The 23,923-nt window shown below is 37.4% G+C and overlaps 1 protein-coding gene across 4 annotated transcripts; it reads right to left on the reverse strand.

Moving 5' to 3' along the window:
• Positions 1-2,231: 2,231 nt before the first annotated feature.
• LOC145129472 (TMV resistance protein N-like) lies at positions 2,232-7,985 on the reverse strand. Of its 4 annotated transcripts, none has more exons than XM_079064210.1 (10): positions 7,363-7,985; positions 5,636-6,731; positions 5,220-5,537; positions 5,050-5,112; positions 3,678-4,969; positions 3,369-3,421; positions 3,201-3,285; positions 2,771-3,104; positions 2,588-2,677; positions 2,232-2,491 (listed from the first exon to the last, which is right to left on the reverse strand). In XM_079064210.1, the coding sequence occupies exons 1-10, from the start codon at positions 7,836-7,838 to the stop codon at positions 2,345-2,347; spliced, it is 3,954 nt and encodes a 1,317-aa protein (XP_078920336.1). In that variant the 5' UTR covers positions 7,839-7,985; the 3' UTR covers positions 2,232-2,344. The 4 variants fall into 4 exon arrangements, with proteins under 4 accessions (XP_078920336.1, XP_078920335.1, XP_078920339.1 ...); XM_079064209.1 differs by having other exon boundaries at positions 5,050-5,115; XM_079064213.1 differs by lacking the exon at positions 7,363-7,985 and adding an exon at positions 7,155-7,331 and having other exon boundaries at positions 5,050-5,115.
• Between the last annotated feature and the right edge of the window lie 15,938 nt (positions 7,986-23,923).

Consider the following 23,923-nt stretch of genomic DNA (forward strand, 5'->3'; position numbering starts at 1 on the left):
TCTTTGTGACTCTTGCATGTGTATGTGTTTATATGCTTTCCGGGCTAAGGTCTGATGTCGGGAGGGGCCCGATAACTATTTGTATGCTATGTATCTATATTGCATGTGTATGTGTTTATTTGATATATGTGATATGCATGCTTGGCGGGGCCCGATCTATTACCGAGTTGAGCTCGATGATCGGGCGGGACCCGATTCCGGACAGGGTCCGAAGCCAGGCGGGGCCCACTATATGTTTATTGTATGTATGGTATGTGGTAGTTTGGGGGGAACTCACTAAGCTTTGTGCTTATTGTTTTCAGTTTATGTTTCAGGTATTTCCGGTTGCTAAGGGAAGAGTTCGGGTTGACTACATTGCACACACCAATGAGATTCCGCATATGATGTTTTATTCTGATTTTATGGTAATTGATACATTGGTTTTTATTTGAAATGTTTGCATGATATTGGAAAATACAATTTTATCTATTATTAAAAATAAAATTTGGGACCATATTTTTCGATGTTATAGATATTTTGTGAACATTTGGAAAAGGGCATGTGAATAAGTGAATAAAGTTGTTATTTCATTTGAACATGTAACTATTCTCTTGAACCAAACGATGACCGTAAAGGTTTCTCATAATAAAACAAATCAATATAAGTATGTTGCTATTTCTAGGACTTAACCTTTTGTTTGATGTATTATTGAGGTGTACTTGGTGCATATTGATTGTTCTAATAGAGTGGATTAGGAAAAAAAAATATAAGTATTTTTTTAAAGACTAGTTCAAAATATCCCAAGTAATCCAATCTCTTAAGTTGTTTGCTTTTCATCTAACATTTTTTTGTGTTCGGGTTTTAGGGAAAAAGCTGGACAAATTGGTTATTCTTTAGAATGAAAAATTTTCATTGCAAATTAGTTTTTTTTGTTCTTTCCAAAATTTATTTATGTTAAAAAATATCTTCGTTGCTTTGGATTAGGTATTCAATGTGTCTGATTGCTGTTAATTTTTTATATGTAAAATCAATGTTGAAGTGATTTTCGCAATTAATTTTTCTTTATTTGAGTACTAATTCATGTTTAAAAGTGGCCAATACATTATTTTAATCGTTTTATCGGTAACCAAACTTACAATCTTGCTAGAAATAGCAAATGTACTTTACATATATAGATAGTAAAATTATCGAAACATTTTATATTTTACAGGTGCTTGAGGTAGCCCCACATTGTGTAAAACACATGTTCATGTTGTTTCTGTTACTATAAGCTATTAAGTTATCATATACATTGTCTAAGAGGGTATCTTATTTCAACATGTCTTTTCAAAGAGATTACTGCGACTTCCAGGAAATAATAATCCAGAGAATCATTTGATTAAAGTTACAGATGGTTAAGTAAATTTACTTTCACCTTTAAAATTAGTTTTCTTGCAGCAACACCTTACATGCTTGACTCCTCCAAACGTAATAATTTGGCACAATAAATAAAATATTATAAGCAATTTTGCTACACTGTAAAATCTATATAGACAAATTAATGGAAATACCAATGTACTTTACTCGCTATGCTAATACGATAATAGCAATGTACTTATTATATATATATATATATATATATATATATATATATATATATATATATATATTCCAACGATAGCAGCATGCTTATATTTTTTTATTACATGTAATAGCAATATGTAACCTATAATAGCAACATATTTCCTTTTTTTTTTTAATAATAGAAATATGTAAGAAAATAAAGTACATTTACAGGTAAGAATAAATTAACGTTGCTGTTATCAATAGAAAATGCCCTAAATTTTTTTATTTTTTATTTTATTTATTTTATTTTATTTTTAGTTTAACTAAAACCACCTCAAAACTTGGAGTGAAATTGGTCTGAACCAAATCTCAACGAGCTTCATGGTTTGGAAGTGATAAAGAGGCAACGAGCTTCATATTATATTGATACAATTTCCTTATTTTAGTATTAAAAATAGAGAAGGATTCCAAGATGTAGTGTATAAATATCTTTATGTTTAACGAGAATGCATCATACAATAATTTGAAATATATTTTGATATAGGTTACATAAGGTCATGAAAGTATATAAAACATTGACAGTTTGACTCATTGTTCCAAAATAATTCACAAAATCCAGCCACGCATGCCCAGTTAAGTGACTGTTTTCAAAGAATAAAGACTAAAAGTTTAAGTCTTTAACAGTAACACAGATACTGAACAAAGAATTAGGAATAAAAAAAGTGTTTACCCATGCATTAATTAGCCTCCATTACAACATTTCTCCCACGGAATATTCCAGACTGTTTTTACATGTCTTTCCATTACTTTTTTTTTTTTTCTAATTGCCAATGAATCCAAGCCAATGGAGAAAGATTGCAAAAAGAAGCATACATACGACCATAACAAACCCCTGCCTCCCCAGAAGCCAATTTTTGGTTTTTACAGCACCTTCACATGCTGTTTTTATTAGATCAGCCAACTTTATCTGTAACAACCCCACCACGTACATCTTTAATAAAACAAAATCCAAAATCCAAAAATCAAGAAAAAATGAATGCATGAATATATAAATAGTGTTTACCAGTCTATGGATGGTCTCTGGTGACAAAGAGGACATGACTTGTTGGGCTCTTTCTGCATCCTCCCGAGAGAATTTGATGTCAGGTGTCATCTTTCCAATCAATAAACCAAACATCAGTCAATCAAATGTCAATTGATACACAATCTGTTAATATGCTTTTTGATTATACAATAGCATATATACCTCACGCATGTCTGGATTCCTCAATTGGCTTTGAATATTAGGAAAGCTGGGCTGACGATTCAAAAACCCTTGACCTTGAGAAGTACCACTCCTTTGACTTTGTTGCCCTTGTGGAATATTACTCCTATTTGTTTCCACTAGATTTTGGGTGTTGAAAGATGATGCCATTTCAGACCTGTTTTGGAGCTCTTCTGCTAGCATCTTAATAATCATGTCAGTTTCCTTTTCACTCATTTCTGAAGAACCATTGTTGTCGCCTTGTAAGGAGGTGATCACTTGGAGCATTTTTAGGAATTCTTCTGGATCGGCTGCAGACATGAGGTTCTCGAAGAATCTATTCAATAAACCAACAAAATACCATACCAAACACTAGATTACTTCTCAAATACTATACAACATGTCATGTCATGTGTAAGAAATGTACACAAACCTGATGAGTTCTTTGTTCTGCAGATACTCTGAGTTGGTTCCCATGTGGCTCACTCTCATTCGTTTATTAACATCATCAGAAGATTCTGAAATACATACAAGATGTGACAAAAGCATACATACATGTTGGTCAATAAAAAACGTGACTTGAAAAAAAAACACAAAATACCTCCTCCTAGTGTACCCTCATCACCATCTTCAATTAATATTTCCTTGCCCTCCCTGTATCATCAGTACATAAAGGAATCTGGAATCAGGACATGGTCATGTTTGGTTTTGGTTGGTCTTGTATTCATATTATATTTTAAACAGTATATAGGAGTCTAGGTTTAGCTCTTCTGCATCCAAAGTAAAACCGAAACCGAAGTAAAACCGAAATTTTTCAAAACCAACCCATGCACAGCCTGATTAATATTCCACACCACTCCATGATTTACTAAAGTATATAAGAAAATTAATAAAAAAAAGAACGAAATACCTGGTAAGATACTTCTGTTCGGACTGGCTCCTTAATTCTGTGTGTGCCAGTGTGCTATCCATGGCTTGTATGCGGCAGTGGGGTCCAAGTACTTCATGGGTATATATCTCGGTTGCAAAAGCACAAGACTGAAGAAGTGATATGGATCCGAAAACAAGTAGACCATTCATCGAGGAAATACTATGTGGAAGATGACTTATTCCTGTAAACCCTATATTTAACCCTTGTAAAAGCTTTAGGTTTCCCAAATCCTCTGGCAATTTCTCAACTTGTCTACATTCGCGGAGATAGAGATGAGTCAAAGATTTCATGTTACAGATGCTGTTTGGAATATCTCGTAAAGATTCACACTGTCCCAGGTTTAGCATCTCTAAACTCTTTAGTTGCCCAATATCCTCGGGTAACTTCTCGAGGCGTCCACAAGAGTCAAGGTGTAGAGATTTCAGATGACTCAGCATGCAAATGCTATCTGGAAGACGTCTAATACTTATAGAAATGAACATCAGCTCCTCTAAATTTCCTAACCAGCCAAGGTTCTCCGGTAACTCTTCAAGATGTTGGCAATCTCCAAGTTTGAGAGATTTCAGATGTTTCAACATACAAACACTATCAGGAAGACGCCTAATACTTGCAGTCGACAAACTCAGCTCCTCTAAATTTTCTAACAAACCAAGATTCTCCGGCAACTCTTCAAGATGCTGGCAATCACTAAGTTTGAGAGATTTCAGATGTTTCAACATACAAACGCTATCAGGAAGACGTTTGACGTGTGTAGATAACAAAATGAGTTGTTGCAAGCCTTTCAGCTGGTCAATGTCCTTGGGCACCTCCGGAATACAGCCCTGGAATTTAACTTCTCTTAGATGTTGTAAGCCACAAATGCTTCCTGAAACGCTCTCAAGTTTTGTGCAAGGCTGAAGATCTAGAAAAACACTCTTAAAATTAATTCCTTCTCTTGACGAGGGTAGTTCTTTATAATACACAAATGTAAATCGTAGATTGTTTGTGGAGTCCCTTGGAAATGCCTCCATGGGATCCACTTTCACAGCTAACACAGGTAGACTAAGAAGCACATGTGGTTCCAACTGTTTAACAAAAGGAAAAGATACAGACCATGGGCAACCACGTAAATCTATGTAGATAAGCCTTTTTAGACATCCAGCAGGCGCATAAATCTCTTTCAAATCATGACATCCTTCAAGATCTAACCTCTCAAGATTGGGAGTCATCCCAAGGTCAAGGATGCTCACCTTCGAATTTTTAAGGTTCAGGAACCTGAGTTTCTCAAGAACCTATCAAATGCAAAAAGAAGAAAAAAATTAGACAGAGTATTGTTGTGGACGAAAGCATTACACTGAATCAACCACTGTACCATTCTTTCCCCACTTTCCCGAAGGGTCCTCAAGTTTGAATTACCCAGGAGGAAGAACTTGAGCTTCTTAAGAGATTATATCATATGCAAAAAGAACAAAAGTTAGACAGAGTATTGATGTATCGACCAACAAATAGACGAAAAACATTACATTGAATCAACCAATGTACCTTTCTTTCACTACTTTCCCATAGTTGCGTGATTCTGCTTCCAGTCAATTCAAGTCCAACAAGATTCTTTGCTCGAAATGTGTGGGGTAAAGAGAAACCAGGGTATTTATCCCATATCAGATACTGTAACGAATTCGGAAAGGAGGGTTTCGTTTCATCAAACTTCCAGTCACTAGGGAAACAGTCACTAACGATCCCCAAAACACAAAGATATCTAAGTCTCTTCAGGTTTCCAAGTTTTTGGATGATAATTTCAGGACTCAGTTCACACAGCAGCAAGAGCAGCAGCATTCCGGTACATGTTGAGGTTGCAGTACCCTATATATGATCCAAAAAGCAGTCACCATGAAACTTGTGTCAGAGGCTGCAGTACCTATAATTAAAAATATGTTGCTTGCAATAAATTCGATCCTTACCTCATCATCAGACAATAATTCTACAATTTCCTCTGTATTCCAGAGTCGGCTATGTTTGTTGAGTTCACGGGGGTGCTCTCGCCGAATAATATTCTTGCCCAATTCTTGTATTGTATCATGCATGCCCAATCTACCATCTGAAATTGTTACAAGAGATTTGTGCTCAAGAATTCTTAAACCATATGTAGCATGAAATCCACAGCTCTCAAGGATTCTAATTGCAAATTCATGAGAAAGCCCGTTCAAGAAGCATGCAACATCTAAGAAGATTTCCTTGTGATCATCTTCTAGGCTGTTATAGCTTATTTCCAATACATCTAGAGTCTCTTGTAGTGGAATTTTTTCAAGTCTTTTAAGTGCATCTCTCCATACATCCTTATTTTCACCACACAGATGGGAACCCAAAACTCTAATCTTTAAGGGAAGACCAGCAGCATAACGTACTACTCGGGCTGTGAGCTCTTCGTACCCTTGATCTGGAATATATCTCCTAAACGCAAACCAAAGGAAGAGGCGAATTGCTTCCTCATCCGACAAGAAATCGACATCATGAATCCATTTCTTTTTCACTTCATGTGATAGCAGCACATTCTCGTCTCTTGTTGTAATGATGATTCTACTTCCATTCTTAAACCAATCACCAGCTAACGCCTCAAGCTGTTTTGTATCATCCACATCGTCTAGAACAAGAAGCACTTTCTTATACGGTAGCCTCATTCTCATGATTCTTTCCCCTTCATTAACACTTCCCACACGCATGCGTTCATCTTTAAGAACATCCGAAAGGATTTGTTGTTGCAATGACTCCAAGCCCTTCTTTTTTGAAACTTCTCTTATGTCAGCAACAAAGCTACTACCTTCAAAATGGGAAGAAAATTTATTAAAAATAGCTTTGGCTAAAGTCGTCTTCCCAATGCCTCCCATCCCCTTGATCCCTATCATCCGGGCTTTATCGTTCAATCCGATCCCCAAAGACGGCTCCAGGGCTTGCATCCGCCGTTCCATGCCTATCAGATGTTCATCATTGCCCAAATGAATGGAACCTAGCTTCAATGAAATTTCTTCAATAATTTTTGTGATGGCTTCAGCTTCATGCCTGTAGATTAAATAATATTTAAGTAGCTTGCTCAAGATCCCACATGATCAATTAGTTTCAGCACTATACCATACACATATTTCATGTTTCACAAATATATATATATATATATATATATATATATATATATATATATATATATATATATATATATATATATATATATATATCCATCTAGAATGTTGGAAATAAGAAGATTAATGTTTGATGCTTTGTTTATAAGGCTCAACTGAAAAAGAAAAAAAAACAATTTTTGCTGTAGAAATACCCAGACACCAAAGATCAATGCAAAAATGCAAATATTCCTCTTTAATTTGAAGGAAACGATTTCAATAATAGTTAGTATTTATAAGCATATTGTTTCTAAAACTTAAATACTAACTACAAATCTAATCCATACTTCATAAATCAAGGAAGAAATACCCCGACACCAAAGAAAAGAAAAGTCAGATCTGGTGAAGTTGTTGCTGACTTTAAGGAGGTTCTATCATCACATAAAAGACCAAACTTTGTGTTAGAGACATACAATATAATATTGATCACCCATCTACATCGTTGGCTGGACCTAGATTGATAATACAAAAACTAAAGAAATTTTTTGCAGAGATATGATGAAGGAAGGAATTTATACCCATTAGCAATGTTTTTAAGGTCCCACCCAACCAGATTGCCTGCATCTTCCAGAGCTTTTTCCCATTTCTTAATTTGTTCGTTGTCCTTATGTTTGGCGATTGCTCTTCCAACTGGCCCAGTTTGATGGCGGATGTCGCTGGGCTCCACACCATAAAAGAGTGGATAAGCAATCTGTTGGTTCCCATCTTGGCATTCCATAATCTTCGTGACCTCCTTCAAGCACCAAGAAGAAGATGCATAGTTTTTGGAGAAAACTATGATAAAGAACCTCGACTCTTCAATGGCTTTGAAGAGCTCATCGATCCGTTTTCCTTTCTCCAGCTCCTCGTTATCCCTGAAGGTATGAATACCTTTTTGCTTAAGAGAAGCATAAAGATGATCAACGAAGGTCTTACGTGTGTCTTCTCCTGTAAAGCTTAAGAACACCTGATACTTGAAGCTCTTTTGATTGGATGAACTTGAAGAAGACGCCATTAAAGGTTTTCTCGAGACAGATTCTTAGGAAATAACTGCAAAGAAATTAGGAATGTGTGAACTACACATACATTTTGTGGGTTATATGTAATACACGCCAATGAAGAAATTTCAAATGCCCCGACCAGGCCGCCTGGATTGAATGGATGCATTTGCTTATGAAGTTACGTTGCAACTTGCAATGGTTGATGGAAGAAATCAGCCAAAGTTGACTAATTTCATGTTTACTCCCTCTAATTTTCCAAATATAGCAGGTTTAGTTCACAAGATTCATTTGTTGTCGTGTTCATCCATATTTCCCAAATGTAAATGAGGGAGATAGAGGCAGCATGTGAATAAGCTCTACTTAACCCTACTTTTTTCATCTATTACATATTCCTTTCTAACAATGAGTAATAAATAAGGTAAATTTTTATTTTACTATACGTCTAGTATTTGTATACTTTGTGAGTAAGATATTAATTGAATTTTGTTAATATATATATATATATATATATATATATATATATATATATATATATATATATATACACACACAAGAAGTCGTGAAGTAGGACCCGAGCCGGAATCAATGGAACTGATTCAAGGACTTGGGGCCGGTGTCTGTCCGGAGCTAAACACCCAGTTCAAATACTGGTATCGGACCGGAGTATGTTGGTTGAATACTAACCGGAACGAAGTGTGTGTGTGTGTGATTTTTTGAAAATTGTTGTTTGATTTGTTTATTAAGTTCAGGGGCAAAAGCATCCAGATTTGTTTATTTTGTTGGTCCTAACCTAATCCGAAATAACGCATTACAGTTCAGGGGCATAATGGGAACTTTTTGAAAAATGTTAATATGCATGAAAATGTTAACAGGAACAAAAGTCATAAGAAAGGTGATCAAAATATGAGGGATTCTTGGTTTCATCAGGGGTAAACTAGTGGAAGCAAAGGTAATTTTCAACATCAAAATGGGGGTATGGTACAGGGGTATTATTGGCAATAAATGGGAAAATTGGGAAGAATAATGACACATTGGCTGTTTTGAATAGTAAGACTAGTTTGGGTAGATAGTTTGCAGGGAAAAATAAAGGAATATATTTGCGGGTACAACTCTATGGCACAACACATGGACATTTGGTTCCTAACTAAAAAGATTAGAGAAAATCCTGACAATAACCAAAAAAGTAGGTTGGTTTGAAGAAAATAACCAAGGAAAAACATATTTTGTAAAATGACCAAAGGATCCGCAGAGCACCGTCTGCGGATCCATTAGATGCTCTGCGGATCCGCTACAGCTCTGCGGAATTGATGTTTTTTGATTTTTTTAATTTTTTTTTCGTTTTCTCGTTTTTTTTTCGTTCATTTTCGTTTATTAATATTAATTTTTTTTAAATACACTAATACCTTATGTGATTATGTAAATAATTTGACAAAAAAAGGTTAAAAATAATGTACTTATGTTTGATATCAGTCCAGATAACTGTTTGGGAATCCACAGAACTGTTATCAGCGGATCAGTGTACACCTCTACAAACGCAATACAAATTAAAAATACGGGAGATCTTTTAATAGATTCCAAGGGCCTTCGAACTCGAATTCTAACCCGTCACTAATGGATATGTATTCCGCTTTAGCCGCGTCCAGGATGACTTCCTCATCTTCATTCGGACGGGCGTCATCAATTTTGGTATAAAGATTGTTGAAAACCAAGACTTCTGTTTTTAATTCATACCATTTTGCTGTGATGTCAACGGTGTTGCGGTAGTTTTTCTAGGGCAGTTTGTGGGTCAGTGTTGAAGGCATAAGTCAAACGCATCTAGTAACTTGGATCATTCACCCTGGTGGTCTCGTGGATATTAATATATGCACGAGTTAGACGGAGGTTACCCTCAGCGCTCCATGGTATGGAAGCCATTATGACGGAAAATATAAGGGTTAATTTTTTAAAAAAATGATTTTATATTACTTATTTCGCAGAGTTGTTTGGTAATCCGCAGAGGTATACACTGATCCGCAGAGGTGTACACTGCTCCTTAGAGGTGTGCACTGATCCGCAGAGGTGTACACTGCTCCTTAGAGGTGTGCACTGATCCGCAGAGGTGTACACTGATCTGCAGAGGTATACACTGCTCCTTAGAGGTGTGCACTGATCCGCAGAAGTGTGCACTGATCCGCAAATGTGTGCAATGATCCGCAGAAAACAGTTCTTAAGTGATGTGTCAAAAACCCCAATTTGGACCTCATTCATTTCTTTCTTACCACTTCGATTCTTCAACACAATGTCTATGAGCTCGTCCAATGCAAGAAACCGCCTCCAAGTTGCTCGTGTGTTTGTTAAAGACGATGTCAACAATTGTGATTACGATGTTCCAGCTAAGGAACGAACATGTTGGAAACTCACTAACCCCGGCAGACGTTTTTGGAATTGCAACAACAGCTTTGTAAGCTTCGTTTATAAAAATACATGTACAATCGTGATTGTTTAAAATACATCTTGGGTGATTAGTCATTGTGTTTTGATGTTTTATTCATGTGGGTTTGATACAGACAAGACTGAGGAAATGTGATTACTTTGAATGGAAAGATGTTGCACTTGAAGATGGTTACTACAAAAACCTCATCTATTCCATGAAGCAACAGTTGGATTCCAAAGAGGATCTTGGTGTCATAAAAAACTTGAGGACTAAGAATTCCGAGTTGGAGTTTCTCCTGAGTAACGAGAAGAGTCTAGTGGCAAGCATGGAGAAGGGGATGTGTGATTCCAAGAAGAGCATACGTATGTACAAGCTGTTGGTAGTTGTTCTAATTGTTGGGTATCTCATGTTTGTTTTGTTTTAATAGGTGTAGTTGTATGTAAATAACAAAATCAAAAGCTAGTATTCCAAATAACACAATCAAAGTCTACTATTCCAAATAACACAATCAAAATCTACTATTCCAAATAATTTCTGCCATCTGATTACAGTAAGTAAATCCCGTATCTCTAGGTGATTGACGTGTCTCCACTGGTACACCCGATGCAAGTATTTCCATGAACATGCACACAAAAACTCCACAATCTCCTCTTTCTCCTTCTTCTACTATTTCTTGTTGCGGCACATGTGTAGCTTTAACGAATTTCACCTCAGTAGGTTTCTGTCTATTGGGAAAATGGGCCCAATATGATATGTGGTCTAGTTCACTTAATATACTATCTCCCAACGATTTGAAACTACCGTCACCCGCATATTTTTTAAAGAAACCACACCATTCAGCTGAATCATATATGGTCACTTTCCATGTAAGGAGATCCAAATCAGCCAAATACCAATGCAGTTGCGGTATGTTGATTGGAATTAAAACCTTCAACAAAATTATAAGTTAGTAGATATATACGCCTCAAATATCTAATAATGTTGTCCATATATGGTCACTTACCCGATCAATATCCTTCCAATGTGGTCCATCAACAATCACGGCTGCTATACGCCTCAAATAATGTTGTTTCCCAGGTTCCAAAGTCGTGCCTTCAGGATTAATAATCGTCCACCTACCATTCGACAGACTTATTTCCTTGAGCAGGGACGACCAGATAACCAAATGTTGTATGTTAGAAAAAAATTCATTTTGAACAATTAATTATCTAACCCTTTTTGTAATATAAAATAAGGGATGTGCGTTACCTCAAAGAGCAACCATCCAGAGCCAATACCAAGTAAACTAGACCAAAATTCCCAATTCATGGCAATACCTCTTAAAAGTCTATGCTCCACAAATACCGCCCCCATCTTCTTTCCCCACAATTTCCAAAATTCATAGTCACAATCTGCATAATTGTCCAATAGTAATTGTCTTTTTGCTACATTATTTTCCTTCTGTGGTTTTTTTCCTTTTCTGTTCTTCAATGGTTCCGTCGATGGAGGAAGCTACAAAATCAATATGTTAATTAATTTGGAAACTGAAAACCTAAAACAGTATACTTCATCGTCTTCGTGTAATCCGCACCCTCATTATCTCGTAAATATCTAGAGATTTTACCAAACCATAATCGTAATTATGTTTCACTATACCTCCACAAATACGTACCCCGTGCAAACGTGTCGTACTCATTAATAAATAATATAAATCATCAAGTATTTATAAATAAATAATAAATAATAAATTTAATACATGTTCCAATTATATTGACTATCGGCTAGCTCATACACTGCCGACGGAATGCACGTATTGTCGTCTCGTCCTATGAGACCCCTCAACAAAAATATCATTTGCATAACCATTACCGCATCCTCATCGCTACACGTCGAGAATGCTGACCCTTTTGCATAGTCTTCTAAATCTTTCAGCCGTAAATCTTCATCTCTCACATTAGGGAACAACCGATTCCTTAATGCTGAACTTCTACTGACTTTTGTATTTATTATATCAACATAGGGTCCAAATCCCAAACCTCTAATCAAACAAAATTCTGTTTCACTATATTCAACCACCCTGCCTTGTAACTCGAACCGAAACCTCCCAGCCCTGGCTACCTCTACATCACGAACCTCATGCAACATCATCAAATGACAGAGCATCGGGTCACCATTCGGGGTGGGCATACCAATGAAGATCCCAAAAGCTGTCTCTCGAAATAATTCAAGTCGCCTACTATTTAGTTTTGTAATGTACTTTTTCAACACAGTCCCAAACGCCCCTCTAAAAGTACATTCTGCAGGCCATCCACGAAAACTATGCTGCAAAAGATTAAACATATATGCCAAAAATTAAACAAAACAATACTGATATATTGTTTTTTAACAATTTTATGCAACAAAAATATCGTTTTTATTCTATAACTTTTTATACAATAGTCTACGTGAATAATTATCTTTCAAAATAAATTGTCCCCTTTTTATAACAAATTTATAGAATTTTACATAAATGGTCTCATATATATTATAAAATTTACATAAATGGTCCATTTTAATAATAATTATAGAAATTTTCAATTTTCAATGTTTTTTTTAATTACACAAATAATTGGAAATCAATTTTAATATGAGATATAATCAACATAAAATGATATCAATATTCAATGGTCCATTTAAGAGATAATAATTATAGAAAATCAGAAAAAAAAAAAAAAAAAAAAAAAAGATCCGCAGAGGCGGTTATCGTTCCGCAGAGGGCTCCTCTGCGGATCTGTTCTTGAGCAGAGGACCTCTGCTGATCTGTTCATAACGAAAAGAAGGGCTTCTTTGCATAAATTGATTTCTTATTTCCAATTCTTACACCCTAACAAACATATATGTTTATAAATAACATTTAACCAATCAATTTCCAAATCATATAATCGATTTCTACAAAGATTACTTCAATTCTTATACAAAAATTAGGAAAAAAAATTTACTTGAGTTCCATATCCACCTGATAACACATCGGAGTGCAGTTGCTCCACAAATCGAGCTCGCCTTGACATTTTTTTGTCCATTTCGATCACACTCGACGTCCGCAGCAGCTCCCTACCTTCGTTCCGCAGTCGAGTAATGAGGAATGGCTTTTCTTCGGCGTTTTTATCGATCCGCAGAACAGTTAATGGTTCCGCAGAGGAGTTTATGGTTCCGCAGAACCTCCTCTGCGGAACCTTTGGTCATTTTCTAAAATATTCATTTTTGTTGTCATTTTCTTCAAAGTCATCCTAAATTATGGTCATTTGCCGAATTTACTCAAAAGATTATTATAATCTTATTAATTTTTTTTAATTAATTTTATTATTTATTTATTTTTTTAATTTATTATTATAAATTTATCATTAGTCTAGAAAATTACACATTCAAAACCCAACAACCACCACACACCATCATCTCATCTCATGACTTGTACCTAAAGTCTTTTCTCAATCATTTTGATTGTTGACAACACATGGAACATATAACATGGCATCCCATTGGACACGTTTACTACTATATCAATTTTTCCCGGATTCACGACCTCTCCCCGGCCACATCCAAAGCCATCTGATTTGAACTCCAATGTCATAATGTCCACAACATGTAGTTTCCAATCTCTTCCTTTGTTTCGATCACCGTTGTTTAAAGAGGCATCTCAACTGACTAAGAAAACAAAGTCACCCGCTTCACCATTTTCTTTCAACCTACCAAATGAACTGAATCCAAAGGCACCTGCTTTGACGGATTCTTTATGCCTGCTTTTCACGCACCTATGTCGGACTCCCCTTATCACGAACAAGTCGATCTTTCTTCCTTTCTAATCAATGTTGTCCGGTTCATGTAAACAACCTTTTGATTTTTATTCCTCCGATCTCAACCGATCAACGTCTTATTCTCTCTTTTGACAACCCCAACCGCTTTAATCAAGCTTGTTACGAGAGCACTTTTCACCGATCAACAAGACAAGGTCACGACCACCTTGATCATCTTCCGTCATCCGCAAAAAACAAACTGAATCAAAGTCACCTGCTTTGATGTCTTCCCGTCCGTTTATCACACACATTCGGTTTGTCTCTCGCTATCGTTAGATCAAGCCCGATCAAGAGAAATCGGGACTCTTCTTTTGAGATGCTTCAATTTGTAAAAAAAAAAAAAAAAAAAAAGACTCACACCCCCTTTCAATGTAATCCGATTCCCACTACGTCTTCCCTTCAGCGAAAGGCTACAATTTTCTTGAAACTACTCTCAAACCGGTCGCCCTAGGTCTTCACGGGCCTTAAGCTTTGATACCAAATGTAAGATTTGCAAATGTTTAAAACTTGTTTTGGGAGCTTCTGGCTTCTAGCTTTTAAGAAAACGTTAGTAAAAAAGAAAAAGCCTCGTTCGGCGACAGGAGCGTTTAGCTTTTAGCCTAAACAAAATGCTCCGAAATCAAAAGCTATAAGGAGTAGCTTTCAACAAAACGCTCCAAAATCAAAAGCTACCCGCTACCCGCTACCAGCTAGTTTTGCCGAACATGGTCTTAGTTCTAGAGGATTATATTACCAAACAGCGACTATAGCTATTTATACTAATTAAGATAGTATCATATTCAAACTTTAAATCTCGTAAATAAACTTAGTAAATAACAACCTGATGAAACTCAAAAACAATAAAACAAAACTTAAATAGGTAACGTTCCTAAAATGCTCCTGGATATAAAAAATTGTTTTAGAACTCGTTTGGTGATGAACCATTTAACCCAAGTCTAGCATCGATAGTCTCTCTTCCATCTGTTTAAGATTGCCACCACCACAATTCATTTCACCATTTGAAAACCTCTCATATACTAATAGATCCTCTAGGTCTCTCTCGCATATCATGTTTCTCATGTTCTTTAAAGGGCTACCTTGATCCACCACATCTACTGATGTCATCGATAGAGGTTTTCTAAATCGAAACTGTACATGAAAACAAAATGCAAATCAAACTTTCGTCTCCATTTATTTGGTCTTAATTTCAATAAATTTTATTTCCATTTCATGCAACTCAGTGGCACCATAACTATCACAAATGTAAATTAAATTGTGGGTTTCACTACAAGAAATGAGAGTATTACCGGCGACAGGCGTCGCCGCTAAAGGCACAACAAGTCGCCGCTTTTGGCTCGTCGTTGATGCTCCATTGGTCGCCGCTGATGCTCCATTCGTCGCCGCTAATGCTCTCCGTCGCCACTAAAGGTGTTTGTAACGCCCGTGTTTCGAGGCTAAGCATTAATGCGCTAATGTAATAGTTATGGTCAACAAATATAACTCATTTTGAAGTAATAAAAATGAATTATTCGAGTATTATGTGAATTATGTGAATTTATGTGCTTTATGCTTATGATATAATAAATCAAGAATGGAAATAAGTGTCAAAAATTAAATGTTACATAAACCCGATATCTATGAAGAAAGTTGTAGTGATCGTGACAAGGATTTCGGAGATATAAAGAACGCCGAAATCCGAGTTATAACGAAGAAGTTATGGTTTGTCGAAGTTTCGCGACAGAACCGACACAACACTACGTGACGTAAATAGTGAATTTACGATAGAGGACTTTTTAGCCCAAGCGATCTAAACGAAAGTCGTAGTATTTATTAAACCGAGAGTCTGCATAAAAAGAACGTCCATATCTGACTTCGTATGAAGAAGTTATGATTTTTCTAAGTTTCGGATCGGCATTGCACAGCCCGAAGTTCGAATATTAGATCGAGCGGTTTTTAGCTGACAGAACCTATACAAGAATCGAATATCTCGTCAATAGGAGCTCAACGATAAAAGGACAGACGAAAACGGAGTCTGTATGTAGAAGTTATGAGTTTTACACGGTCGTTTAATGGTGTAATCTTCTCATACTATTAAATTTAAAATCGGTCGAGAATTAACCAACAAAGTCTAAACAAAAGTTGTAGAGTACGGTCTCACCTACACGTGGATATAAAGAACGTCGAAAACGAAGCTCGTATGCGAAAGATATGAATTTTTGAAGTTGGAGTGGGAAATCTCGAAGTTGGGTGCGAGGGGTACGCCCAGCGTATCCTCGGACACCAAGCGTACCGAAGTACGCCCTGCGTTTTGACTTTTTCTGCGGACCCAAAGTAGCCACGTCCCTCTGTCCGAAGAACGACATGTGTGTACGGAACGAGCCTTAGGCCCAGCGTAGGTCCGAGGTACGCCCAACGTACCGAGGCCTCGCAGGCTATAAAAAGGCAGCGAAGCCAGCCACTTTTCTCACTCATTTCTCACATATTTCTCCCTCTACTCTCTCTCTCTCTAGACTATCTTAACTCCCCCGAAGCCTAGGAAACCTTTCTAGCTCTAGAAGAAGGCCTCGGAAAGCCCGGAGTCTCCGAGAAAAAGAGGTTTTCGGTTTAAAACTCTGCCCGTGCAGAGCCCGGTTTTCAAGCAAACTTCCCGGTTTCGTCAAAGAAGATTATTTTAAGAAGCGAAGTGCTGTCCGAATCACTCCTTATCAGGTGAGTGCATAGTTACTTTCATCTTACACATAGATATGAAGTATTTTATATCAATTACGTGCTATGTGTGCATATTTACAAGAGATCTGTGCTAGATGAAAGATCTAAACTTCTTTGTTTTTCAGATCTAAACCGTATATGTACTTTGTTTACAGATCTGAACGTTTTTCTTCAGATCTAGGCTGTAGATGTACTTTGTTTACAGATCTGAACATTTTTCTTCAGATCTAGGTTGTAGATGTACTTTGTTTACAAATCTGAACCTTTTTCTTCAGATCTAGGCTGTAGATGTACTTTGTTTACAGATCTGAACCTTTTTCTTCAAATATAGGCTGTAGATGTACTTTGTTTACAGATCTGAACATTTTTCTTCAGATCTAGGTTGTAGATGTACTTTGTTTACAGATTTGAACCTTTTTCTTCATATCTAGGCTGTAGATGTACTTTTTTTACAGACCTGAACCTTTTTCTTCAAATCTAGGCTGTAGATGTACTTTGTTTACTAATCTGAACATTTTTCTTCAGATCTAGGCTGTAGATGTGCTTTGTTTACAAATCTGAACCTTTTTCTTCAGATCTGGACAGTAGATGTATTTTATTTTCAGATCTAAACTTTTTCTTCAAATCTAAAGCTATAGATGTATTTTATATCTACAAGAATGTTGGGTAGAACATGGGTAGGTAAATTATGAGGTATGAAAGACGATATAGATTAATATTGGTAGCTGCACCACAGCCTGTAGATGATTTTGAAACACGGTGTACTCTAAACATCCTAGCAGATGCGCCTATAGGATAATATCGGAAGCTGCGCCTAATAGAGAACATCATAATCCTGGCAGATACGTCTAACAGATGATATTGGTAGCTTCGCCTAGTTGAGAACAACACAATCCTGGCAGCTGCGCCTAAAGGATAATATTGGCAGCTGTGCCTAATAGATGACATTAGCAGTAATGGACTTCGTGCGTATTCCCTAGGATAAACCTTAGGAATGAATGACGAAGGATAGCTGATTCTTAGGGTAGATCCTTAAGAATAAATAAGATAATGGGGAGGGGTAATCGGGTTATCTGTTTGATGTTTAAACATAATAACTATATTATTGTGGGTTGAAAAACCTATTTACTCACCAGGTTTCCCAACCTGACCCACTCAGTTTATTTGTATCACAGGTGTCGATATAAAGCTGCACTACACTGAGAGATTAAAGTGATGCAGATCACTAGTGTAAATGAATGTAAGTTCGGTTTATGCTTATGTTTCTGTATTGACATTGACATCCCAAAGTTTTAAAATGAATAAAATACATTTCTTTGGAAATGCTTTGATAATATATTTATCATGTTTTTCTGGGAACAAAATTCCGCAACACTTTTCTTTACAAGTATACTCTGATTTTGAAAATGAAGCATAAACAAATCGGTCTTTTCTGGCCGTGAAAATGAGGATGTCACAGTTGGTATCAGAGCATTAGTTTAAGCGAAATAGGAATAAGGATTTATTTCAAGACTTAAACTTAGAATGCTAAGCAATGATGGTGAGGAGCGTGTCTAATGAATTTTAGGTAATACACTTGAATAGACACAAGCATTAGCTAATTTAGGGAAAATGCCTAACATGCTTTTATGTGTTAAAAGATTTATGATGCTTTATGATGTTAAATGTCTGAACGGGTCTATGGTCTGTTGCCGACCGGATCTGGAAGCCTTATGTGTTTAGGATTCTAAGCGTTCGATTACGATATTAGAACTAGCATGTAACGTTTCGGAGTGATAAGGAGGATTTAAACGTCAATCGTAAGTAAGGATCTAAGTTCACCTATTTTGGTGTATAGATCAACATGGTGGAAACCCGAAGCGGATCTGGAAACGCGAATGAAAACAGGAACCAACAACCTCAACCCTAAGTGATTGAGCAGGTGCCAATAGTAGAAGCTGCACCCGAGCCAGTCACAATGGCTGGAGTTCGAGCCATGATTCGGGCTATGATGGCTGAACAAAGGGAAGAAATGAGACAACTGTTGCTGAATAACAGGGACGAACCTTCAATGCCCATTAAACAATCAGAACTGAATGACGGACAGTTAGAGGAAGGGAATTACAGTCGTACTATTAGTCAAGTTGAACCCCGAGTGGAAAGAAGGAATGACCCAGAGAGGGGAATCGACAGGGATGGATGTATGTATAAGAACTTCTTGGGTGCCAAACCACCGAGTCTTTCCAGAAGTCCAAAGCCAATAGAGATTATGGACTGGATCTCCGAAATGGAGATGGTATTTGAAAGCTGCAACTGTAGTGACAAGCAGAAAACCGTCTTTGCGGTCAAACAACTGAAGACCGGAGTTTTAAGCTGGTGGAAGTTATTAGCAGATACGATGCCACAGGGAGAAGCTCTAAAGATGTCTTGGGAAGCGTTCATCGAGCAGTTGAAAATGCAGTACTGCTCCGAAATAGATCTGATAGATCTAAACAACAAGTTCTAGAACTTGAAGAATGGGAGAATGAGTATTGATGACTACGCTACTGCATTCACCGAGAAGATGAAGTTATTTCCATACCTGGTGCCGACCGAGCTCACCAAAATAGAAAAATTTGCTAACAGATTACCATCAGACTTTGGCCCAACAGTCAAAATGGCAAGCACGTTGAAGGCAGCCGTTAGAGCAACCAAGAATGTTGAGACCCATTTAAGAGAAAGGGGTCTGGAAGGAACTGAAGTCGGTGAGAAACGGAATTTCGATGGATCCTCAAGGTCCAACGAGAAGAGAAAATTCTCGAAGTCTGGTTCGAAGAAGTCCGAAGGAGGAAAAGGTGAAGTGAGATGGTGCGATAAGTGCAAGATGAAACACTCTGGTAAATGTGGCGACGAGGTAACATGTTTCAAGTGTGGGAAGCATGGGCATTACGCCAATGAGTGTACATTCAACAAAAGGGTGTGTTATGGATGTAATGAAGAAGGGCACTACAAGCAAGACTGCCCAAAGAGGGAAGGAGCTACAAAGCCAAATGCACCGCCAAAGGCAAGATCATTTCAGATGCTCCTTGATGAAGCAGGCGACGATGCAAGAAATTAAGAGGAAAGATCTATAGAGTAAATATGATCATGTGATGTAGCCTAATATAGAAGGCATAGTCTAGGGTGAACTTGAACATCTATGTAATCATTTCAAGAGATAATATAAAACCTTTATTTTGTCATCTGATGTGTTAAATGAATGTGTGAAATTCTTGAATGGTGACTTGGAAAACTGCGAGACAATACTTGGGACGGGTATGAGTAGGTGTGAATGGTAGTAGAGGCTTATACTACCGGAAGCACAGGACTCACACTTGGATCAGGGAAGGTAAATGATTCTGTTTTGTTCATGTCTGACGTTACCATCATTTCGATAATGACTAAGAAGATGATTGTTATTCCGACCATAGTGGTCGTATCAATTGAGTCTGAATAGGATGAGTATGTTACGTGGTTCATAGAACCAAATTCAATGTAGCATCTGACCTAAGCCATAAGATCGAAGTGAAAGATAACCGAAATAATCAATAGAGGTGGTCATAATGATCGTGAAAGCATCAATAAAGCTCGGGAGGAAGCTTTAGAGGAGATTGACCGAAAGGAAGAACGTTTAGGCAAAACGTTGGTGTTCGGTACGAATAATCAAGGATTGAAGTTATTCAAAGATGGGCGAAGTAAGAGATATTATGATGGAAGGAGTCCACAAGACCATGTACTCGATTCATCCCGGCAGCACAAAAATGTATAAGGATCTGAAACCCTACTACTGGTGGCCGACGATGAAGCTCGATGTTGCAAAGTATGTGGCCGAATGTGTGACATGTGCGAGAGTTAAGGCACAACATCAAAAACCGTATGGGAGTTTAGAACCCTTACCTATACCCATGGGTAAATGGGAAGACATCACCATGGATTTTGTCAGTAAACTTCCCAGAACAAAGGACGGTCACGACATGATTTGGGTGGTCGTTGATCGGTTCAGTAAAAGTGCACACTTCATAGCAGCCAATGAAAGATGGTCTATGGATAAGCTCGACAATGCTTACGTGAAGGAGGTAGTAAGACTTCACGGTGTTCCTTAAACGATTGCATCAGACCATGATAGTCGTCTCATATCAAGTTTTTGGAGGAGTGTACAATAGGAAATGGGTACGAAGTTGCGTTTAAGTACATCGTACCATCCGCAGACCAATTTTCAGATCGAAAGGACGATTCAAACACTGGAAGACATGCTAAGAGCATGTACCCTAGAGTTCCAAGGTAACTAAGATGAGCGCTTACCTCTGGTAGAGTTTTCCTATAATAATAGTTACCATTCGAGCATCAAGATGGCACCTTACCAAGCCTATGTATGGACAGAAGTGTCGTACGCCATCTTGTTGGCTTGAAGCTGGAGAAAAGCAGTTTATGGGCCCCGAGATAGTCCATCAGACTGCCGAAAAGTTGAAAGTAATTAGGGAAAGGACGTTAGCAGCTCAGGATCGTCAAAAGAGCTATGCCGAAAATAAGAGACAACCGGTGACATTCGAAGTTGGAGACTCGGTTTTTCTTAAAGTCTCACCATGGAAGGGACTTATAAGAGTCGGGAAAAGAGGAAAGTTGAGTCCAAGATTCATTGGACCGTTCAAAGTTCTTCAGAGGATTGGGAACCAAACCTACAAGCTAGAACCACCAGAAGAACTAGATGGTATTCATAACACTATCCATGTGTGATATTTGAGTAAGTTCAAAGGAGAAGTTCCCGACATAATTCCAATTTTTGAGTTAAGGATGGATGAAAATAAGAGGCTAATTAAGGAACCGGAGGCGATTGTTGACCGTAAGTCTAAGAAGTTGCGACGCAAGATGGTCGACTTAGTGCTTGTGCGATGAAAACATTTGAATGGGCCAAATCTCACCTGGGAAACAGAGAGTAACATGATGAGCCGCTATCCGAATTTGTTTGTTGATGCATGATTCCGGGACGGAATCATCCTAAGGGGGAGAGAATTGTAACGCCCGTGTTTCGAGGCTAAGCATTAATGTGCGGATGTAATAGTTATGGTCAACAAATATAACTCATTTTGAAGTAATAAAAAGGAATTATTCGAGTATTATATGAATTATATGAATTTTTGTGCTTTATGTTTATGATATAATAAATCAAGAAAGGAAATAAGCATCAAAAATAAAATGTTAGATAAACCCTATATCTATGAAGAAAGTTGCAGTGGTCGTGACAAGGATTCCGGAGATATAAAGAACGCCAAAATCCGATTTATAACGAAGAAGTTATGGTTTGTCGAAGTTTCGCGACAGAACCGACACAACACTACGTGACGTAAATAGTGAATTTACGATAGAGGACTTTTTAGCCCAAGCGATCTAAATGAAAGTCGTAGTATTTATTAAACCGAGAGCCTTCATAAAAAGAACGCTTAAATCTGACTTCGTATGAAGAAGTTATGATTTTTCTAAGTTTCGGATCGGCAGTGCACAGCCCGAAGTTCGAATATTAGATCGAGCGGTTTTTAGCTGACACAACCTATACAAGAATCGAAGATCTCGTCAATAGAAGCTCAACGATAAAAGGACAGACGAAAACGGAGTCCGTATGTAGAAGTTATGAGTTTTCCACGGTCGTTTAACGGTGTAATCTTCTCATACTATTAAATTTAAAATCGGTCGAGAATTAACCAACGAAGTCTAAACAAAAGTTGTATAGTACGGTCTCACCTACGTGTGGATATAAAGAACGTCGAAAACGGAGCTTGTATTCGAAAGATATGAATTTTTGAAGTTGGAGTGGGAAATCTCGTAGCTGGGTGCGAGGAGTACGCCCAGCGTATCCTCGGACACCAAGCGTACCGAAGTACGCCCAGCGTTTTGACTTTTTCTGCGGAACCAAAGTAGCCACATCCCTCCGTCCAAAGAACGACACGTGTGTACGGAACGAGCCTTACGCCCAGCGTAGGTCCGAGGTACGCCCAACGTACCGAGGCCTCACAGGCTATAAAAAGGCAGTAAAGCCAGCCACTTTTCTCACATCTTTCTCCCTCTACTCTCTCTCTAGACTATCCTAACTCCCCGAAGCCTAGGAAACCTTTCTAGATCTAGAAGAAGGCCTCGGAGAGCCCGGAGTCTCGGAGAGAATGAGTTTTTCAGTTTAAAACTCTGCCCGTGCAGAGCCCGGTTTTCAAGCAAACTTCCCGGTTTCGTCAAAGAAGATTATTTTAAGAAGCGAAGTGCTGTCCGAATCACTCCTTATCAGGTGAGTGCATAGTTACTTTCATCTTACACATAGATATGAAGTATTTTATATCAATTACGTGCTATGTGTGCATATTTACAAGAGATCTGTGCTAGATGAAAGATCTAAACTTCTTTGTTTTTCAGATCTAAACCGTATATGTACTTTGTTTACAGATCTGAACATTTTTCTTCAGATCTAGGCTGTAGATGTACTTTGTTTACAGATCTGAACATTTTTCTTCAGATCTAGGTTGTAGATGTACTTTGTTTACAAATCTGAACCTTTTTCTTCAGATCTAGGCTGTAGATGTACTTTGTTTACAGATCTGAACCTTTTTCTTCAAATATAGGCTGTAGATGTACTTTGTTTACAGATCTGAACATTTTTCTTCAGATCTAGGCTGTAGATGTACTTCGTTTACAGATCTGAACATTTTTCTTCAGATATAGGCTATAGATGTACTTTGTTTACAGATCTGAACCTTTTTTTTCAAATCTAGGCTGTAGATGTAGTTTGTTTACTGATATGAACATTTTTCTTCAAATCTAGGCTGTAGATGTGCTTTGTTTACAAATCTTAACCTTTTTCTTCAGATCTGGACAGTAGATGTATTTTGTTTTCAGATCTAAACTTTTTCTTCAAATCTAAAGCTATAGATGTATTTTATATCTACAAGAATGTTGGGTAGAACATGGGTAGGTAAATTATGAGGTATGAAAGACGATATAGATGAATATTGGTAGCTGCACCACAGCCTGTAGATGATTTTGAAACGCGGTGTACTCTAAACATCCTAGCAGATGCGCCTATAGGATAATATCGGAAGCTGCGCCTAATAGAGAACATCATAATCCTGGCAGATACGTCTAACAGATGATATTGGTAGCTTCGCCTAGTTGAGAACAACACAATCCTGGCAGCTGCGCCTAAAGGATAATA

The sequence above is a fragment of the Lactuca virosa genome, chromosome 8, assembly GCF_052849685.1.
Source record: "Lactuca virosa cultivar CGN04683 chromosome 8, Lactuca_virosa_CGN04683_v6, whole genome shotgun sequence".
In the NCBI taxonomy this organism is placed as follows: domain Eukaryota; kingdom Viridiplantae; phylum Streptophyta; class Magnoliopsida; order Asterales; family Asteraceae; genus Lactuca; species Lactuca virosa.